The sequence below is a fragment of the Chaetomium tenue genome (assembly GCF_020726465.1).
Source record: "Chaetomium tenue strain MPI-SDFR-AT-0079 chromosome Unknown F5144scaffold_2, whole genome shotgun sequence".
In the NCBI taxonomy this organism is placed as follows: domain Eukaryota; kingdom Fungi; phylum Ascomycota; class Sordariomycetes; order Sordariales; family Chaetomiaceae; genus Chaetomium; species Chaetomium tenue.
Window position 1 is genome coordinate 4,375,203 of NW_027117330.1, and position 20,664 is coordinate 4,395,866.

At 55.8% G+C, this 20,664-nt stretch overlaps 5 protein-coding genes across 5 annotated transcripts; 4 read left to right on the forward strand and 1 right to left on the reverse strand.

Annotated features, from left to right (window-relative positions):
- The first annotated feature begins 170 nt into the window (after positions 1 to 170).
- Positions 171 to 4,318, forward strand: F5144DRAFT_564133 (SNF2 family N-terminal domain-containing protein). The gene is made up of 3 exons (XM_066788414.1): positions 171 to 621; positions 808 to 3,637; positions 3,700 to 4,318. Exons 1-3 carry the CDS (start codon positions 579 to 581, stop codon positions 3,908 to 3,910), a joined length of 3,084 nt encoding a protein of 1,027 aa, XP_066647157.1. The 5' UTR covers positions 171 to 578; the 3' UTR covers positions 3,911 to 4,318.
- Positions 4,319 to 5,060: 742 nt separating this feature from the next.
- Positions 5,061 to 7,696, forward strand: F5144DRAFT_482745 (uncharacterized protein; the record flags this gene model as incomplete). The annotated part of the gene is made up of 3 exons (XM_066785352.1): positions 5,061 to 5,222; positions 5,283 to 7,359; positions 7,443 to 7,696. The coding sequence occupies 3 exons, from the start codon at positions 5,061 to 5,063 to the stop codon at positions 7,694 to 7,696; spliced, it is 2,493 nt and encodes an 830-aa protein (XP_066647158.1).
- A 937-nt stretch (positions 7,697 to 8,633) lies between these two features.
- Positions 8,634 to 9,958, forward strand: F5144DRAFT_600223 (uncharacterized protein; the record flags this gene model as incomplete). Its single annotated transcript, XM_066791062.1, has 5 exons — positions 8,634 to 8,682; positions 8,788 to 8,887; positions 8,956 to 9,302; positions 9,356 to 9,889; positions 9,948 to 9,958. 5 exons carry the CDS (start codon positions 8,634 to 8,636, stop codon positions 9,956 to 9,958), a joined length of 1,041 nt encoding a protein of 346 aa, XP_066647159.1.
- A 2,724-nt stretch (positions 9,959 to 12,682) lies between these two features.
- F5144DRAFT_507001 (P-loop containing nucleoside triphosphate hydrolase protein) lies at positions 12,683 to 17,970 on the forward strand. The gene is made up of 3 exons (XM_066786480.1): positions 12,683 to 14,182; positions 14,246 to 15,306; positions 15,367 to 17,970. Exons 1-3 carry the CDS (start codon positions 13,160 to 13,162, stop codon positions 17,723 to 17,725), a joined length of 4,443 nt encoding a protein of 1,480 aa, XP_066647160.1. The 5' UTR covers positions 12,683 to 13,159; the 3' UTR covers positions 17,726 to 17,970.
- A 1,145-nt stretch (positions 17,971 to 19,115) lies between these two features.
- Positions 19,116 to 20,610, reverse strand: F5144DRAFT_139748 (uncharacterized protein). Its single transcript, XM_066782381.1, has one exon. The coding sequence runs from the start codon at positions 20,394 to 20,396 to the stop codon at positions 19,242 to 19,244; it is 1,155 nt and encodes a 384-aa protein (XP_066647161.1). The 5' UTR covers positions 20,397 to 20,610; the 3' UTR covers positions 19,116 to 19,241.
- Between the last annotated feature and the right edge of the window lie 54 nt (positions 20,611 to 20,664).

Consider the following 20,664-nt stretch of genomic DNA (forward strand, 5'->3'; position numbering starts at 1 on the left):
GGAGCATGAAGTGAGAGAAACCAGTCTCAATACCAGCAAGCAAAACCCTGCAGCCATCTCATTCTCAACCAACCAGCTCCGGTCTCTGCCTGCTGCTGCCTGGGGCTCCAGTAAGCTAGCAAATAAATTAGCCCGCAAGTCATGTGCCTTCGCGTTGGAGAAAACGCGACATCCCCCTCCCTTCCCCGAGGTCCACGGCCCTGCCTCACTGGCAATCCTCGAAAGGAGGTGGCGATTCAATTTCGACCCAGCCGCAGATTTCGTTTTTGTCATACTTGTGGCCCTTTCATGGGAACCCTCCATTCACGATATCCGTCACAAAAAGAGGTTGCCCACCTCCAGCTCTTTCACATCTGAAGTGCACAGATTCGGGCTCGGGCTGTTGCCACCTGATGGGGCTGCGCTTGATTAATCGTTGCACCCGATCAATGTGGTGGACTGACCACCATTCCTCTCTTTGTTGAAATTGAAGCATCACCGCCCAAACATACAAACATCAACGGCGAATCTCTCCCTCCACTTCCTATATTTCCCACATCTAAAAACCAGTCGTCTTTCACGCCTGAGAGTAAAACACCATGGTTCGAACAAGAAGGTCGGCGGCAGCCGACGCGATTGCCGGTAAGTGTCTACAATGCATCATTCGGCGTTGTCTTCAATTTTCATCTGTTGTGTTTCTCAATTGGGTATTTTCTGGATCGGTCGGTCGAGCCGAAAGATTATCACGAGATCGCAAATGATGCACTTGTATTTTCGGGATATGGAGATCAAATATCGACATGCCACTATTTCTAACTTAATAATCAGTTGCGCCTCCGCCGCTTATTCCGATAAGCTCGGAAAAGAGGCCTGAGGAACGACGCAGCGCATCGAGTGTGGCATCCGACTCATCCACGATTTCCACCTCGGCCACGCCTTCGTTCGGAAGCGGGTATACCACCCCTCTCACCAGCACTTCCGAAACCGCAACCCCAAAGGAGGCCGTGCAACCGGTCTCGGGCAAACGAGTCAATAATAGAATCGAGGTGCATTTATCCGCAACGAGGCCGTCTAGCTTTGCGAGCCTCCGTCAGAGCATCTTCGCCATGGGCAGTAAGCGGAAGCGAGATACGGTCGAGGACAGCGAGGAGGAGTTTTCAGACAGCTCTCCGGATGCCATCCTTGCACGAAAGCTGCAGGCAGAAGAAGATGCGACGGCGGCGACAATGCTCAAGCCGTCTCCTGAGGCTAGGCTTGGTCCTGCGCCTGGTCCTGCGCCGCGCCGGAGCCGGCGAGGAGTGACCCCGGTTGCTGCACGTGCTGCACGATCCATGGAATCGGCGCACAATGGCACCAGGTCTACTTCTTTGGCCCCGCGGCGTGTTAATGGCACGAACCGCGTGACCGCCGTAAAAGCCACGGGCTCTGGCGGGACTGCGAGCAAGAGGCGGGCCGTCACCGTTCCCGACTCGGGGGGTGATGATAGTGAGTTGACGGAACCCTCGGACTCGAGCGATAGCGACGACTCCGTTGAATCTTTGAGCAAACCCCGAGTCACCGGTCCACTTGCCCCCATTAAACACAAAACGCTGCTTGCCGCCGGCCGACGGCCGGTCAATAAAAGGGGAAAAGCAGGAACATCACCAGCACCCGAGGGCGACGAGCTCGCTTCCCTGTCAGCAGCTGCTGATAGCGACAGCTCCGATTTCGTCGATTTCAGCGCAGAGGCTCTGGCCCGGTGGAGTGACAGTGACCTTTCGGACGTGGAGGACGGGAGTGAGGATGATGCCGACGATGCTGGCGATGGCGGTCGAGGTCTGAATGGTGCGGGGGCCGAGGACGAGAGCGCGAACAATGCACCCCTCTCGGCTCTCGACATGGCCATGCGCAGTCGCCGCGCCTATCGGGCCTATGCCAGTGGACGCCGGGTCAAGAACAACCGTTCTCGTCTCGAGTCGAATCACCCGGAACTCAAGACAATGTGGAAGGAACTTGAGGATATGCCCATCTTGAAAGCAGGCAAGGCGAAACAGCCCGAGTCCATCTCTCGCCAGCTTAAACCGTTTCAGCTGGAAGGCTTGGCTTGGATGATGGCGATGGAAAAGACCGAGTGGAAGGGTGGGCTGCTCGGGGACGAGATGGGTCTCGGCAAAACCATCCAAGCCGTCTCCCTCATCATGTCTGACTTCCCTGCCAAGAAGCCTTCGCTGGTGCTGGTGCCCCCGGTTGCCTTGATGCAGTGGATGACGGAAATCGAGTCCTACACGGACGGGACACTTAAAACTCTCGTCTTCCACGGGACCAATGCCAAGTCAAAGAACCTCACGGTCAAGGACGTCAAGAAGTACGACGTTGTCATCATGTCGTACAACAGCCTGGAATCGATGTACCGAAAGCAGGAGAAGGGCTTCAAGCGGAAGGCTGGCATGTTCAAGGAGAAGTCAATCATTCACCAGACTGACTTCCACCGCGTGATCCTCGACGAGGCACACTGCATCAAAACGCGGACGACAATGACAGCGAAAGCATGCTTTGCTCTCAAAGTCACATACCGCTGGTGCCTATCCGGCACTCCACTGCAGAACCGCATTGGCGAGTTTTTCTCGCTGATCCGCTTCCTCAACGTCCGTCCTTTCGCTTGCTATCTCTGCAAGAGCTGCCCCTGTTCCACCCTCGAATGGCAGATGGATGATGACAGGAAATGCACGGGCTGTGGGCACGGCGGCATGCAGCACGTGTCGGTCTTCAACCAGGAGCTTCTGAACCCCATCCAAAAGTACGGTAACCGTGCTGGTGGCGCCGAGGCCTTCATGAAGCTGCGCATCTTGACCGACCGCATCATGTTGCGTCGGCTGAAGATCGACCACACCGACTCGATGGAGCTTCCCGTCAAGGAGATCAACGTCGAACGGCAGTTCTTTGGCGAAGAGGAGAACGATTTTGCCAACAGCATCATGACGAGCGGCCAGCGCAAATTCGATACCTACGTCGCCAGTGGCGTCCTCCTCAACAACTATGCCAACATTTTCGGCCTTATTATGCAGATGCGCCAGGTTGCCGACCATCCGGATCTGATCCTCAAGAAAGACAGCGAGGGCGGCCAGAATGTTCTCGTATGTAACATCTGCGACGAGCCGGCTGAGGATGCCATTCGGTCTCAGTGCAAGCACGACTTTTGCCGGACATGTGTCAAGAGTTACGTGAACTCGACGACCAGCCCGAACTGCCCGCAGTGCCACATCCCACTCTCCATAGATCTCGAGCAGCCCGAGATGGAGCAGGACGAGGCCCAGGTCAAGAAGTCGTCCATTATCAACCGAATCAAGATGGAAAATTGGACGTCGTCGTCCAAGATCGAGCTGTTGGTGCACGAGTTGCACAAGCTCCGCTCCGACAATTCGTCACACAAATCCATCATCTTCTCCCAATTCACAACGATGCTACAGCTCATCGAGTGGCGCCTGCACCGTGCCGGCATCACTACCGTCATGCTCGACGGCAGCATGACTCCAGCCCAGCGGCAGGCTTCGATCCAACACTTCATGACCAACGTCAATGTTGAGGTCTTCCTAGTCTCTTTGAAGGCTGGCGGTGTGGCGCTGAATCTCACCGAGGCGTCTCGGGTCTTCATCGTGGACCCTTGGTGGAACCCTGCAGCGTACGTCTCCTTTTCTGCGGTGTGTGTTTATCGTTGTAATTCTAACTGGAAACGCAAAACAGTGAATGGCAATCCGCCGATCGGTGCCACCGTATCGGCCAAACCCGTCCCTGCACCATCACCAGACTCTGCATCGAGGATTCGGTCGAGAGCCGCATGGTTCTGCTCCAGGAGAAGAAGACTAACATGATCAACTCCACGATCAATGCGGATGATGCAGCCATGGACTCACTCAGCCCCCAGGATCTCCAATTCTTGTTCCGCGGCAACTAATCACATCTCAGCCGCGATGAACGCTGGCGAGCCTACGCATTTGGGCGTTTTGCCCCTCCCTTGTGCCATTTTTGCTACGGTATAGCTATTCCTTTGCACTACGTTGTCACCACCGACGGCATTCATGTCGCGTCATATAGATTCCAAGTCGCCGGTGGGGATAATGGGGGATGATTCGGGGTACGGGAGGGGTCATGAAATCCCGAGATGTATGAAGTACGGTATAGATAAAGCTCTCGGTTTGGCCAATTCGGTCATCACAGGCGGTTGCCGGGTGGTTTGTGGTGGACACAGACACAGGAACCGAGGAGTTAAGTGCTTTAACTAGGTAGTTGCTTTTCTCATGGATGGGCCTGTATTTATGGCTTTGATAACAAATACCTTGTCGGAATACAAAATAAATATACATAATGTACTTTGCAGGTTGCAGGTTTTGGTGAGTCACTAGAAGCTTGATCATCGTCCTGATCATTGCCGCTCTACGAATATCCAGTCTGTTGGGCTTCTCAACGACGCTTGTCCATGTACGCTCTGGGCCTGCCCGCTTGTGCTGGGTCTCGGCCATCCTCGAAGTCTCGGCGATTCAATGACATCTCCACAGCGGCCGATGCACCCCACCACCCGCTCTCCAAGATGCGGGGTTGCGCGCCAGCAGCCCTGTAAATGGATCCCCTAACCGCAAACGATTGGATGAACGGGGGGAGATCCCTGCCTCTGTAACAGGAGCAGGAACAAACGATCTCCAAGACAGCGTCATCCTTTGTGCCGCAGACCCAGATCTTGTCCTTCCCGTTGCATGGTGTTGCCCCTGAGTCCGTGGGCTCCGGTTCCTCCAATGTTTGGGCCTTTTGGTTGACGAATTCTCTCCACTTTCTTTTTGCTTTGGAGTATATGTCGAGTACAGCCTCGATAGTTATTGAATATCACATCACCACCCCTTCTTTCTTGTCGATGGTTCATATCCGTGGAAGATCTGGGAGTTTTTTTGTTTTAACCCAATATCCTTCTTGTCCTTTACTAACCGACACGCCTAGCTAGGCTTCTACGGCAGGCTTTTGGATAAAGCAATGAGGATCTGTTGATCACTTAACTTGCCGTCTTGCTTGAGCAGCCCCCGTCCTCCTCCCTCCCTTTCGTCCCAAAATCCAAGATGCGATTCCACTTCTTAGTGCTGGCCGCTACAGCCAGCGCGTCAACGCTCGCCCCAAACGTGCTACCCCTGATCGTCCGCAATCCATACCTAAGCACCTGGTTGTCCAACGCTCGCGACGCACCATGGGAGAACTGGCCCATGTTTTACACCGGCGCTCATGTGAGAAAACCCGTTACATGGAACGCTCCCCTTACCGCCCTTGCTAACCCGAGGAAACAGGTCGGATTCTCCGTCATGGCCTCCGTCCCCGAGACAGGCAAGGTCTATCCCCTCCTCGGACGGCCCCACGACTCCCTACGGCGTGACCACCGCAAGTACGAGGTCGCATACCCCGAGTACCTAGGCGCTACGTTCGACGCGTCGACTACGAACCTGACGTACCAGGTCTCGGGGAAATCGCCGACAGAGGTCACGCGCCTGACATTATCCTTCTTGTCGCCGATCACGCCGTCGTCTACATTCAGGCAGTCGATCCCTGCCGCTTACCTGACTGTTATTGCGGAGGGTTGCCTCAATGTGAATATCTACACGGACGCCAACGGCGAGTGGGTCACCGGGAATAGGGGTAACGAGGTGAAGTGGAAGCTGCACAAACACGGGCGCTCGAAGGACAGCAGTTCCGGCACGGCTCTCAAGACGTGGAAGGTTTCCCGGGTTCACGAGGAGCTGTTTACCGAGTATGGGGACCGAGCCGAATGGGGGACGCTGCACTTCACGGGCCCAACCGATGCATACCACCAGGCTGGGACATCTGCACTTCTGCGCCAGCACTTCGCTGAGAAGGGGGTTCTGAAGAATGAGGTTGACAGGAAGTTCCGCAGGGTGATGGATGAGGAGCCGGCGTTTGCCTTCGCTCAAGCCTTCAAGCTTGCTGGGAAGCATAAAGCAAGCTGCCACACCAAGACGGAAAGCGTTACGTTCACCTTTGCGCTGGTGCAAGACCCGGTGGTCCAGTTTGCCAGGGCCAAGGGGATTGCACACATGAAACCGCTCTGGCAGTCGCATATCCCCAATGCCGACGAGCTGATTTCGTACCACTACAACGATTTCCAGACCGCGGCGTCGTTGGCACAAAACTACTCGGACTCGCTCGCACATGACGCCTACAACTCCGGCTCGCAGGACTACCAAGACATCGCCGCGCTCTCGGCCCGCCAGGTCCTGGGCGCGACGCAGTTCTCCGGAACGCCGGAGAACACGATCCTTTTCCTGAAGGAAATTTCCTCCAACGGGAACTTCCAAACCGTCGACGTCATCTTCCCGGCCTTCCCCTTCTTCCTGTACACCAACCCACAATGGCTGGCGTACCTGCTCGAGCCCCTTCTCGAACACCAGCTCAGCGGCCAGTACCCGAACGACTACAGCATGCACGACTTGGGGTCTCACTTCCCCAACGCCACGGGCCACTCGGACGGGAACGACGAGTATATGCCGGTCGAAGAGTGCGGCAACATGCTCATCATGGGCCTCGCGCTCGCCAACGCTCTGCGCTACGACACCGACCCGGCTTTTGTCAACGCGCCCGCGGGCGATAGCACCGAAGCCATCCCCAACCTTTCCAGCGACTGGCAAGCCCACGTGGACAAGTACGGCATCGACCTCCCCAGGCCCATCGACCCCGAAACGGGTAGCAGCAGCACAGGCCGCAAGGCTGCCGAGAAGTGGCTGACCCGCTCGTACAAGCTCTGGGACCAGTGGACGGGCTACCTGGTGCGCGAGTCGCTGATCCCGCACAACCAGCTGTGCACCGACGACTTCGCCGGCTGGCTGGCCAACCAGACCAACCTCGCCCTCAAGGGCATCGTCGGCATCAAGGCCATGAGCGAGATCGCAGACCTGGTCGGCCGGGACGACGACGCCAAACGCTACCGCGAGATTGCCGCCGAGTATATTGACAAGTGGCAGGAGTATGGCATCTCGCGCGACGGGACGCATGCTAAGTTGGCGTATACGTGGTATGGGTCGTGGACGACCATCTATAACCTGTATGCCGACTCGCTGCTGTGTTTCCACGTTAAGGGGGGTGAGGGTGATAGCGAGTCCACGCCGGGCGGCGGCCAGAAGCCGATCGGAGGGGGTGGTGACGGCGAAAGCGACGTGTTTGTCCCGGACGAGGTGTACCAGATGCAGAGCGATTGGTACCATGCCGTGCTGCAGAAGTATGGCTTGCCCTTGGACTCGAGGCACTTGTATACGAAGAGTGATTGGGAGTTCTTTGCTGCGGCTGTTACGGGCAGGAAGACGAGGACGGAGATCTTGACGGCCGTGGCGCGGTGGGTGAATGAGACTGTTGTTGGTAGGTTATGTTTCCACGTTCAGCTGTTGACTTACGAATACCCTAGGGCCATTGGAGAGGCTACGGAAGCTAACAGAACGTAGATCGCCCGTTTACGGATCTGTACGAGACCGAGGGCGATGGCAATTTCCCGAATAACATCAGGTTCATGGCGCGGCCGGTCGTCGGCGGGCACTTTGCGTCTTTGGCGCTGGAGAGGGCGTGTGGAGGCAAGGCCGTCGAGGCGTTGCGGTTCCTGGACGAGAAACCGCCCGCCGCGATTGATGTGGAAAGGGTGCTGCAGGTGGAACGGCATGTTGGAGCGGCGTCGGACAACGACGAGTGGGACGATCTCTAGAAGCGCGGCTGAAGCCTACGAGCCCCGATGTCGTGCATTGTGTGTTGGTGCGGTGGTGTGTGGTTCTATTGTTTATCGGGTGCAAGATTTACCGAGTAGTAGTTGCACAGTATCTGGTATAACAGGCCTCCAAGTGCCATTGGCGTTTACCACCGCATTGTTAGCGAATCGGGGCTTGACAATCATCGCATCCAACATCTTTTTTGGGTGTTGCAGCCTCGCCACAACCAGGGCGACCAATCGCTGATCGAGCTTGGGTTGTCCAATGGATGAGAACGCTTCCCAATCTTGCCATTCCTAATGGTGTAAATGGTGTAGGTTTAATGACTCAAGCCCTAGAATTGTTCTGTAACACATAACCGAAGGAATAATCCCATTGAAACTGACTTTTTTGTTATTTTCCGTATTCAAGATTCGGGGTTCAAGGTGGTTGTGTTTGTCGGAGAATTGTGGATCGCATTGAGCTTCACCTCCACCCTAACAGCTGCCAAGTTCATTAGTGCAGCCTAGCTATTTTCGGCTAGCCTTATTCGTACAATGGGAAGATCTATTATGCAATAATCCGGAAGGGGAGAGCGCGACTGGAGGAACGTGGTTGCACGCATCGTCGCCTCCAAAAATTTCGCCTCTCTTCCTTACTCTTCCGCCCTGCGTCGACTCGGCACACACTCCACCCTGCCCTTCCCAGTTTGATTTCTTTGTCGCCATTGACACATACCCCATCCCATTTCCCTTTCACCTCCAATTGCGAGGAACGGGAAACTTTACAGTACTTGAATTTCACCCAGCCTCGATCTTCGCGATCTGATAATTTTTTTTCCCCTTTCCGTAGCCTTCTGCTAATCTCGCTCCACTTCTCAAAGTCGAGAGCGGTTCCCCTCAGCCTTCTTCTTTCCACTCCATTTCATCAACTTCCCAACACCTGTAACCCATCACAATGGCGACCACGTCGATGGATTATGAAGCGACCGGTGAGCGCTACGACGGTAAGCGGCAGCCTCTATTTTTCCATCATCAACGTGACGGGCGGCGCATCTCGCTGTTTGCCATCACGTTCAATCGCTGCAACAATTGCTGACTCGTGTCCTCAGATGACGGTCCTCGCTACGACCGCGACCGCAGTGCATCGCCTCGTCGCGATGATGGCCACGACTCTCGTCGCCGTTCCATGTCCCCGAACGGCAACGACCGGTATGTTGCACCAATCAATTCCCAGATGCAGCCTCGGCAGAATCGCCCGCTAACACACAACACAACAGTGCTCCCATCAAGAGCGACAGCGGCAATAAGGACGACGATGGCGCCCACAACCCTGGCTCGAACCTTTTCGTGACGGGCATCCACCCTCGTTTGGAAGAGTCGGAGATTACTCGTCTCTTTGAGAAGTACGGTGAGGTCGAGAAGTGCCAAATCATGAAGGACCCGCACTCTGGCGAGTCGCGTGGCTTCGGCTTCGTTAAGATGGTCACTTCCGAAATGGCCGATGCTGCCATAGAGGGCTTGCGCGGCGAGGTCATCGAAGGCCGCACCCTTAACATCGAGAAGGCACGCCGTGTCCGTCCCCGCACTCCTACCCCGGGCAAGTACTTTGGTCCTCCCAAGCGTGGTACGTTATTACTCCCGATCTCCTTACTGTTGTACCGTTTCTGATTATCATAGACCCCCGTGGTGGTGGCGGCCGCTTTGATGACCGTCGCCGTGGTGGTTACGGCGGCGGCGGTGGCTATGGCGGTGGTGGCTATGGTCGTGACGATTCGTACCGTGGTGGTCAGCGTGGCTACGGTCGTGATGACCGTGGCTACGACCGTGGCTACGAGCGCGGTTATGATCGTGGCTATGGTGGTGGTGGCGGCGGTGGACGCGACTACCGTGACGACCGTGGCTACAGCCGTGAGTACCGTGAGGAGCGTGGTGGTGGTAGCGGTGGCTACGAACGCCGTGAGCGCGGCGGTGATGACGCTTATGGCGGCCGCGTTGATCGCTATGGCGGCGGCGGCGGTGGTCGTGAGGACCGCGAGCGCTACGGAGGTGGCCGTGGTGGTGCTCCTGATGACCGCCGCGGACCTAGCTATGATCGCGAGCGTGGCTATGATCGCCCCAGCGACCGTGACTCTCGCCCTCGTGATCCCGCTCCCAGCGCTGCCGGTGCTTACGCCGACGCCGCCCCCCGTGGCGATACCCGTGAGCCCTATGGTAACTTCGCTTGCCAACCCCCTATCCGCTAACTTGGCAATACTAACTGTACCAGCAGGCGGCCGTTAAATTTTTGCCCGACATCAAGACTCGCTGCGTAGGCTTGCTTGCCATCTAACTAAGTCACAGCACGGATTTCTCTCTGTTTTTTTCTCTCTCGTTTTCGCTTTTGGCACGGGCACATAATTCGGATATCCCAAAATTCGATCGATTGGAGTTTCACGGCAGGCATGGGAGGGTTATTGGCCCTGTTTCGGCACATCGCCTTTCATCAAACTGGTCCCCTAGATCTTAGCCATTGGTGGTGCGACATTCGACATGATGGCGATGGGATCTAGCTCGGTCTGCAGCACTAGCCGACATTGTCTAAGGCCCCCATCTAATCCTCTTCGCGTCCCTCGGTTTGGATTAGAAAACGGGTCGGATGGGAGCCGCCTCTGTACGATTATTTTTTCCTCTTTGCGCCTTTCACGCCACAGCGGCACATCAGATACCGTGACGACTCTGCAACAGCAGCAAATCCTATCGCGGGGGGGTTCACTTCCGTAGCCGGCATGATACCAACACACCATCAACCTACAGCAGCCTTGATCGTGACAACCAACTCAGCCTTTAATGCCCATCGATTTCGTGGCAGCGTCTTCCTGGGTTAGCTGGCAACTATCGGCCTGTTCTGGATGGCCATGCAGCGCCTGCGACCCTGTAAACAGCGACTCTCGCTTTCCGCTCGTTGATTCTTCGTCTTTGCAGCCGTCGATCTCGTCCTGCCGTGCGTGAACCTTGCAACCCGCTGCCCGCCTCCTCTTCCCGCCCAGTCGATTCCATGAACAACGGCCCGAAACTTCACCATTAACCCCCCTAGCCCTATGGTGTGCTGAACTGCAGTTATCAGCTCAATGAGCCTACTAATCCGGACAGGACAGAGGTAAGGTCCCCTGCCACATGAGACAGAAAAGCTAACCTTGATGTTCTTAGGGCTGGTTTGAACAACCGTCCTTCGGTCCATTCTGCGTTCGGCGGCGCTGTCGGATCCCATTTAATCCGTACAATCTCGGCGATGATCTTCCTCGCGTGTCTCAAATAGTCTTGGCGGACGCTGTTTGATGTCCTCGGGCTCCGTGTAAGCGGAAGGGGTTCCGCATGAGGCTGAGACATCACCCCAACGCGACACGCATAATGCTGTGGCATGGCGTGTTGAACCCTGGCTCTTGCGTGCGGCGGGATGTCATCTCTTGGCCGGCCCGTTCCGCGGGGTTGGGTCGGGGCTCTTGCGGCTCTTGCGTTTGTAATCCGTACCTCACTTGGTTCTCGTCGGGTGTGGGGGGGAGATGCCACCAGTGGGTTGGGTGAGTTGGGTTGTGTGGGTCTATCTTGACGTCTTCCGCTTCCATCGTCTCTAATATCTCGTCATGCAAGAGCCAAGCGGTCCTTGTTTCACTTTCTCTCGTTGTTTTCCTCGGGCCACTATTTAGACAGCATCGTATTATCAACAGGCAATTCCAAACCTGGGCTTAGTTTAGGTATCAGCGGGTTGCGTTAGGCAAGGGAATCCTCGGAGCCTTTTGCCCCTGCACTCTCTGCTTTGTAAGAAAATGTTGAGTCCACCCAGTTTTCGTTCAAAGACCTTGTGATATTTTATGCTTGGTAACCAACAACCTCGTCGGATTTCGGATGAATTACGCAGTCAGAAAGAACAAGTTTTCTTCAACCCCGGTTGAGTCGCCGGACGAATCCCGTCTCCCACCCCATGCGCCGCATCGGCCGAGAGCGAAGTAAGAGCCAAGTAGCACGGAGATAGCCGGTGAAGATGGACTTAGGGAATACTTTAACTGACAGCCTGTTCAGATCCTTCTCCTCGGGCGGTTGGTTGAGCTGCAGGTTGCCCCTATGTAAGATGTAAGATGGGTGAGTCAAACGATCAGTGCGAAGAATAGAATGGAAAGGTGCGGTTTTGGACCCGAATGGTGCCCCCCTCGGGCATCTCGGGCTGCGAGCACCGGCCCGGCGTCAGCCTTGATACTACCTCTTCCTTTAAATTATTGTTATTTTTCTTTATTTTCTTTTTTATAGCGGCACTACGATTGGGATATTGGACTTTTACTCTGATCGATATTCTAGACGGGGTGTTGGGCTGTAGAAGAAGAAAACCTGCTGTTTTTTGTCTCACAATTCCCTAGTTACCCGAAACCGAACTGGTATCTGGTTCTGGAAGGTTGCCCGTGTGAAACAATGGTTCAAAAGTCCCCGGCAGTCCAGACCAGCACAATGGCCCGGGAGCCCTGCAAGACGGTCCAATCAACCGGCGCTCGATTAGAAATGCACGGATATGCCTTGCCGAGCGGGCCCCCAAGGGGGACAAAGTCTCGGGTCTCAACATGCGTCGTCGGCAGTGGAGTGGAGTGCGTGACATGTCGGGAAATTGTTGCACTAGCGTAAGCCGCGAAAGCTCAATGAGGAACACGAAAACTGTGGTGATGGATGCTCGGCCAATAGGGCTGTGTCCAGCTTGAAAATTGAAGCGAGAAGTTCCTGTTTGTTGTTTGTGTAATGGGGACGGTGGAGCAAAGAAAGGGCTTCGGGGATTCCCCGATATCTCCGGTGTTCAGTTTGTGTGAGTGTGGATCATGGTTTCGAGAGCCAAGTCGGGGAAGAAAGGCGGGAGGGCACGGCCATTCCAACTTGGAAGTGCCTGAGCTCTTCTCGAACAGAGGGTCGGCGTTTGATGCTGCCGTGCACCGATGGCGGCAGGTTATGCAGGCAACGCTAAGCTTTGAGGGTTGCGCTCGGCCGACTGCTTCTCCATCCCGATTGCTGTGTAGGGAAGGCAATTGCGGAGGGAAGGAACGGGAACGGGGGGCGGAAAATGGGGTCCTTGAATGTCTCCGAGTGATGGACTCCTTCCAGGTTTGCTGCCAGTAGCTAACTAAATTTTGCCATTAATTGTTTTATTTCCGTTGGGGCGCTTGCTAATCATTTAGGTCAAGAGACATCACGGCTTTCCACTCGTTTTCGGTTTTATTCTCTGCCCGCCCCCTCGGAATTTTTGTTATCACGCCGCCATCTTTGCTGTTGTCACCATTACCCAAACGGTTTTAACGGGCTTTTTTTCCTGTTGCATGATTGATACACCTCTTGCTCCACTAGGCATCGCCAAGCTCCTAACTTGCATCCGCATGCTTCCATGTCCGCATAGATTCCAACAGCTCGACTTATAAGCCGACTATACTCCAGCTAGGCCTCATATGAGGCTATAGCCAGGGGCGCCCAGTTATGACGGACCCTGATCATGAAAAGTCGGCGGATGTTAGTGTCTCTCCCCCTCAGCCCTCCACGGAGCCACCATCACAACAACCTGTGGCGTCATCGTCTGCGGAGAAGGAGACGTTAGGGGACCGGGACCAGCTCCAAAAAACGGAAACCGTACACGAAAAACCCGAGGATGTCGATGGGAGAGGCGACTTGAATCGCTTGAGAACCACGGCTACAGCTACGAGCGTGGCCACCACCTCCGCGACAAAACTACCTGAGCAGAAGCCATGGTACAAACAACCGAACCCCCTGCGATGGGGGAAGATTCCTCCGGTTCCCAAAGAGAGGGTCGAGTGCCCAGAGCACGAAGCTGGCTTCTTCAGTTCGCTGGTTTTCCAGTGGATCGCCCCGCTGATGAATCGCGGCTACAAACGCCCACTCGAGTTCAACGACATCTACAGCGTCAACCCGGACCGCGCCGTTGACCCCTTAACCGGAAAGCTGAGGGCCGCCTTCAAGCGCCGTCTTGACGCCGGGGAGAAGTACTCGCTCGTTTGGGCTATCAACGAGACCTTCTTTTGGGAGTTATGGTTCGGCGGCTTCTGCGCTCTCATGTCCTCCATCTTGCAGGTCATGTCCCCCTTTGTGCTGCGTTACCTAATTCAGTTTGCCGCCGATGCCTACGTTGCGAGCCTTCGAGGACTTCCGGCGCCCAACATTGGGCACGGCGTGGGATTGGTGGTCGGCGTCACAGCTATGCAAGTTCTGCAGAGCTTGGCTACGAACCACTTTATCTACCGTGGCATGCTCGTGGGCGGCATGGTGAGGGGTTCTCTGATCAGCTTGATCTACGAAAAGTCCATGGTGATCTCCGGACGGGCCAGAGCCGGAGGCACGGAACTCCCCGACATCCCGGCTGCTAAAGTAGCCGAAGAACAGAGGCAGAAAGATCAAGCGCGCCAGGCAAAGAATTCCAAGAAAGCCCCTGCCGGAATCCAACCGGGCGTGTCTGGTGACGGCGCTGGTTGGGACAACGGAAGAATTGTAAGTCGATAATGAGCCCAGAATGGTGTTATTATCCACGTGGCGAAACTGACGTCTCTATAGATGGCTTTAATGAGTGTCGACACCTACAGAATAGATCAAGCTTTTGGTCTATTCCATGTCCTCTGGACCGCGCCTATTTCGATTCTTATCACTCTGGCGTTGCTCCTCGTCAACTTGACCTACAGCGCCCTTGCTGGCTTCGGTCTGCTGGTGCTTGTTATGCCTCTGCTTTCCAAGGCCGTCAAGGGTTTATTCGTCCGGAGAAGAGACATCAATAAGATCACGGACCAGAGGGTGAGTTTGACACAAGAAATTCTACAATCGGTCCGCTTTGTCAAATTCTTTGGCTGGGAGAAGTCCTTCATGGCCCGCCTCGACGACTACAGGAACCGCGAGATCGGGGCAATTCAAGTCGTGCTGGGCATCCGCAATGCTATCATGGCTATCGGCGTCTCGTTGCCCATTTTCGCCTCCATGCTCTCGTTCATCACCTACTCCTTGACCAACCACAACCTCCACCCCGCCGAGGTATTTTCGTCACTAGCCCTCTTTAATGGGCTGAGGATGCCTCTGAACATGCTCCCTCTCGTCATCGGCCAGGTCACGGATGCGCTATCGTCACTTTCGCGTATTCAAGAGTTTATGCTGGCCGAAGAGCGCGAGGACGAATCCATCCTGAAGCCCGATGCCCCAAGCGCCGTGGAGATGCATGATGCTTCCTTCACATGGGAGAGGACGCCGACACAAGATTCGGAGGGGACTATCGCTGGTCCGGCGGCGGCATCAGGGACAGCGGGAGAAAAGAACAAGACCGCGGCCGTTGCTTCTAGTGAAGAGGATAGCACCCTTGCAGAGGAGCAGGAGCCGTTCAAACTCCAGAACATAAATTTGGAAATTGGGCGAAACGAACTTGTTGCCGTCATTGGCACCGTTGGAAGCGGCAAAACCTCCCTTCTGGCTGCGTTGGCTGGCGATATGCGCCAAACAAATGGCGAGGTCGTCTTGGGCGCCTCCAGGGCATTCTGTCCGCAGTATGCCTGGATCCAAAACGCAACAGTGCAGCAAAACATTCTCTTTGGGAAAGAAATGGACAAGAAATGGTACGCCGACGTTATCAAAGCGTAAGTTGCCACACCATCCTATCCCGCTCAGTCACGCAAAGCAAACTAACAATCCCCTAGATGTGCTCTCCAACCGGACTTGGACATGCTGCCAAGCAACGATATGACAGAAATCGGAGAAAGGGGCATCACCATTTCAGGGGGGCAAAAACAGAGACTGAACATTGCCCGCGCCATCTACTTTGATGCCGACATTGTGCTCTTGGACGATCCCCTCAGCGCGGTCGACGCCCACGTTGGTCGTCACATCTTTGACAACGCCATCCTCGGTTTGCTGAAAGACAAGTGCCGGATCTTAGCAACGCACCAGCTCTGGGTTCTGAATCGTTGCGATCGTATCATATGGATGGACGAGGGCAAGGTCCGGGCCGTCGACACGTTCGACAACCTTATGCGAAACTCGGAGGGCTTTCAGCAACTTATGGAGTCGACATCTGTCGAGGAGAAGCAGGAGGATGCCGCGCCCACTCGTGCCCCGGGTGACGGGGGCGAATCCAAGAAGAAGAAGAAAGGCAAGGGCGGTCTGATGCAAACCGAAGAGCGCGCTGTCGCGAGCGTTCCGTGGTCGGTATACTCTTCCTACATCAGGGCATCCGGTTCCATACTCAATGCCCCTCTTGTCATCGGGCTCTTGATCCTGTCGCAAGGAGCCAACATCGTCACAAGCCTGTGGCTATCATGGTGGACATCCGACAAGTTCGGCTACGGGATGGGGACCTACATTGGCGTCTATGCCGGCCTCGGTGCCACCCAAGCGATAATAATGTTCCTCTTCATGGTGTCACTCTCGGTCTTCGGTACCAAAGCAAGCAAGGGAATGTTGAGGCAAGCCGTGGGCAGGGTCCTCCGCGCTCCCATGTCCTTCTTCGACACGACACCGCTCGGTCGCATCACGAACCGGTTCAGTCGTGACGTCGACGTCATGGACAACACCCTTACAGATGCGATGCGCATGTACTTTTTCAGTCTTGCTAGTATCATCGCCGTGTTCATCCTCATCATCGCGTACTTCTACTACTTCGCCATTGCCCTGGTTCCCTTGGTCATTATCTTCCTCTTCGCCACCACCTATTACCGCGCATCAGCCCGAGAGGTGAAGCGCATCGAGTCGGTCCTTAGGTCAACTTTGTCTGCCAAGTTTTCTGAAGGCCTGTCCGGCATTGCCTGCATCAGGGCCTATGGGTTGAAGGACCGGTTCATCGCCGACCTTCGCCAGTCTATCGACGACGTGGACTCGGCCTACTTCCTTACGTTTTCCAATCAGAGGTGGCTGTCCATTCGACTCGATATGATAGGCAACTGCCTTGTCTTTACCACCGGGATTCTGGTTGTTACGTCGCGATTCTCGGTCGACCCGTCTATCGGCGGCCTGGTTCTCTCATACATCCTCTCTATCGTTCAGATGATCCAGTTTACTGTGCGGCAGCTGGCCGAAGTCGAGAATGGTATGAACTCGGTGGAGCGTCTCCGCTACTACGGCACAGAACTTGAGCAGGAGGCGCCACTGAAGACGATCGAAGTCAGGGAATCTTGGCCGGAAAAGGGCGAGATTGTCTTTGACAATGTCGAGATGCGGTACCGTGCGGGGCTTCCGCTGGTGTTACAAGGCCTCAGCATGCATATTCAGGGCGGCGAGCGCATCGGTATCGTGGGCCGCACCGGCGCCGGCAAGAGTTCCATTATGTCAACCCTCTTCCGGCTGGTAGAACTCTCAGGGGGCCATATCACCATTGACGGCCTCGACATCTCAACTATCGGCTTGCATGACTTGCGCTCCCGACTCGCCATTATCCCGCAGGACCCCACCCTCTTCCGCGGCACGGTGCGGAGCAACCTCGATCCCTTCGGCGAACACTCCGATCTCACGCTTTGGTCTGCCCTGCGGCAAGCCGACCTCGTATCGACCGACACCGCGCATGGTTCAGATACGGAGGGCGCAGCCGCAGCTAACAACGAAAACAACGGCGCGGTCGTTGCTTCGAAGGACACTGGCCGCATTCACCTCGACACAACCGTGGAGGAAGACGGGCTCAACTTCTCCCTCGGCCAGCGCCAACTGATGGCGCTCGCACGCGCCCTCGTACGCGGCTCTCAGATCATCGTCTGCGACGAGGCGACGTCGAGCGTCGACATGGAGACGGACGACAAGATCCAAGCCACCATGGCCACCGGTTTCCGCGGCAAGACGCTGCTGTGCATCGCCCACCGGCTACGGACCATCATTGGGTACGATCGGATTTGTGTCATGGATAAGGGGCGCATCGCCGAGATGGGTCCCCCGATCGAGTTGTGGGCGATAGAGGGCGGTATCTTCAGGGGCATGTGCGAGCGCAGCGGGATCAGGATGGAGGATATTCGGGGTGCGAAGGAAGTGCTAGAGGGGTTGGGAGGTTCGCCCGCGGGCCAAGGAGAGGCCTGATAAGGTTTTTTAAAAAAAAAGGAAGCGCTGAGGTGTCACTCTGGATAACGGCGGAGTTGGCTTGGGAGGGGGGGTATAATAAAAGGTTCAGCGATACATATTCTGCTGTGTAGACAATTTTTTGTGAATGATAATACAAGCGAACAATGCATAAACAAACATGAAATATTCTTCTGGGGCCAATGTTCGGGAGAAGAGATTGCTGGATTGTATACGAACCGCCGAGAGGTGGAGTTCTCGTGTTGCCATGCCAGGAGAAATTAGATCCATACCCCGTTCACAAGCGGATGCTCCGGCTGCCGTGGTTATACGATGCAACACATATTCCACATCTCGGTTGGCGGAGGCACATGCTGTGATACTCAGGATGTCGCCGAATATACGAAACCATGTCTGTGTCTCCCCGCCTGCTGCGATCGCCCGGGTAGATATGTAGAGTAACTAGGCGTAGCGACCTTCCCACTCGCCATCGCCTCTTAGGATTACGAATACATCAGTAGCTGAACCAAACATAGCTAGCTAGGTAGTCGATCCCATCGACCAGTCAAGAAGTTACCAACTCTTTTATCACGCACCCGCATCTCAAGTCCCCCCTCCCACTTAGATCTCTTATGTCCGTACGTATCTAGAACACCCATACACACACACAGCCTACACCGCAGCGGAAAACCACACGCATCCCATCCCACGACATGACATGACATCGCATTGCGCAAGCCACACAACCAGCCAAAACCAAACCCAACTCAGATCCCCTGCCTGCCTGTATGCATTCACCGCATATGCCCACCCCCATACACTTCCTAATCAGTAGAGCTGGGTGTTCCACAGCGTTTGGTAGCGGGGTGTGTGTTGTCACACAGGCAGTGCTCACTCACTTGACGTTGGTTTACGAATACTCTCCGGTCTGGTCCGAGGAGGGCAGGCCATGTCTTGGTTGAGTTTTTTTGGGGGGGGGGGGGGGGGGGTTAATTTAAGTTAAGTCTCCGAGAACTGAGACGGTTACCTAGCCAGTCAACTCAACTGGGATAGGGAGTAGGTAGGTAGATGGGTAAGAAAGACAAATATATTAGGAAGTCATTCGCAAGGGGGTATCGATCGCTCGCAGGAATCGCTATTGCAGAAGGTATGTTCATTACTGGCGATAAAAGCATATGGAGTAAACAAGCAAGCAGCATGGCCTATGTACCGTGGGCGAAAGAGAAAAAAAGCAGTAAAAGAGAAGAAAAAAAGGCAGGCGCGGCCACAACACCATCCGTCTAATGCCGTACGTAGAAGAGCAGCAGCAGCAGGCTTAAACAAGGCTCGCTGTGTCAAAACTCCGCAAACCACCCCAACGTCCTCCACTCTGTGCTCGAGGTTTTGTTGACACAAAAACCTCAACCCCATTTTGGGAACCATCCCCAAACCTTGGCCGAATAAAAAAAGGAGCACCCAATTAGTCGTCAAAAATCTAACCCCGTACGCATCCATCCCCCTCTAGCCTCTAGCAAGCAGCCCCGCAAAGCGGATATCACTAGTACCGCCCGCGCTGACTCCCGTGGCCGGTGGGGGGCGGGGGGTTCCCTGCAGCCGGCGGGAACATGCCTGGCTGTTCATCAAGCAAGTCGTCCAGGTAGGCGCTGGGGGCCCTGGCGCCGGGGCTAGGGGGGCGGTTCAGGTTCAGGGAGCTGGTGCTGAAGTTCCTCGAGACGACCCTGGGCCCGACGTCGGGCGACTCCGGCGGCGAGGGGCCGAGGTGGCCGCCGCGGCCGCGCGACGAAGGCCGCAGCGTGCTCATGCTGATCGAGTTACCCTGGGCGTGGCCGCCTTGCACGGGCGAGGCCGAGGCGTAGAAGCCCGAGGGGAGATAGCGGGCCGAGTCGCGGTTCGATCCGCCGACGCCGCCGGAGCCAGGGCCGGCGGCGGTGGGCGAGAAGAAGAGGTTCGTCTGGCTGGGTGTGGCGGAGGGCGTGGGGCCGCGGTTGGTCCGCCGTCCGGTGCCGCTGGCTAGGCCGGCGCCAGCGAGGGAGGCGGAGGACTCGCGCTCAATGTACTTGTAGAATTGAGCCGGGGGCGCCGGGAACGAAGCAGCGTTCTTGTCGCCCGGCCCGCGGCCGTTGTTGACAGCGTGCTGAGCAAGGGCGGCACGCTCGACAGACCGGTGCAAGAGGCAGGCAACGATGGCGCGCCAGAGGAGAATGGCGACACCAAAGGCGCCCAGGATAGCGCCTACCGCAATGAAGACGGTGCCGTCGGGGAGGGTGGAGTGGTTCATGAAGGGGGCATTGCGGGTTGGTGGGATTGTCGGTGGTGGGTACGCCGGGACCTCAGTGTCGACCGCACCCCCCCTTGAAACCGTCGGCATGTCGGTTGGGACCGCTCGAGAAACACTAGAACTCAACGGCGGCAGCGTCCGGGCATCGGTTGATGTTGATGAAGGCGATGAGGTTGGTGATGATGTCCTTTCCTGTTCTGTACTCGTAGAAGGGGGTTCGCGGGCTGAAGTCGTTTCTGTTTGTTGCGCTGGCGGGTTTCCTCGAGTGTTGGTGTTGGTGACCGCGGGGGGGTTATTGTTCGGCTCGTCTGTCGGCCTGTTGTCATTCTCGTTATCGCCTTGAGCCACGGCCCTGAGGGCAAAGAATGCCGTGAGAAGCAGGGCGCGCTTCAATGAGAGAGGTGAAGACCCCATGGCGACCTGTTGTGTGCCGCTGGCAGGCAACGGTGAGAAAGGATCGGAATGGTGGTGTTGGTTGTTGTTGATACGGCGGGGTTCGATATGGTGAGTCGCCTGGACACGTGTGATGGCGGTCCGCCGACAAAGTAAGTGTGTTGTTGTACGAAGCAGAAGTAGTGTTTCGTAGTAAACTGTCGACGAGAGCGACCAAATGGTTGGGCCTGCAAAAGCGGCTGGGTGCTGACGTGCGGCGTCGGAATCGAGGTCTCACAATACGGACCCG

Bases quoted from the DNA above. Each gene is read 5' to 3' on its own strand.
- F5144DRAFT_564133 (XM_066788414.1), top strand. From the start codon at position 579: ATGGTTCGAACAAGAAGGTCGGCGGCAGCCGACGCGATTGCCG. The intron at 622-807 runs GTAAGTGTCTAC...CTTAATAATCAG, and splicing joins GGCAGCCGACGCGATTGCCG to TTGCGCCTCCGCCGCTTATT. The intron at 3,638-3,699 runs GTACGTCTCCTT...AACGCAAAACAG, and splicing joins CCTTGGTGGAACCCTGCAGC to TGAATGGCAATCCGCCGATC.
- F5144DRAFT_507001 (XM_066786480.1), top strand. From the start codon at position 13,160: ATGACGGACCCTGATCATGAAAAGTCGGCGGATGTTAGTGTCTCTCCC. The intron at 14,183-14,245 runs GTAAGTCGATAA...ACGTCTCTATAG, and splicing joins GTTGGGACAACGGAAGAATT to ATGGCTTTAATGAGTGTCGA. The intron at 15,307-15,366 runs GTAAGTTGCCAC...ACAATCCCCTAG, and splicing joins TACGCCGACGTTATCAAAGC to ATGTGCTCTCCAACCGGACT.
- F5144DRAFT_139748 (XM_066782381.1), bottom strand. From the start codon at position 20,396: ATGGGGTCTTCACCTCTCTCATTGAAGCGCGCCCTGCTTCTCACGGCA.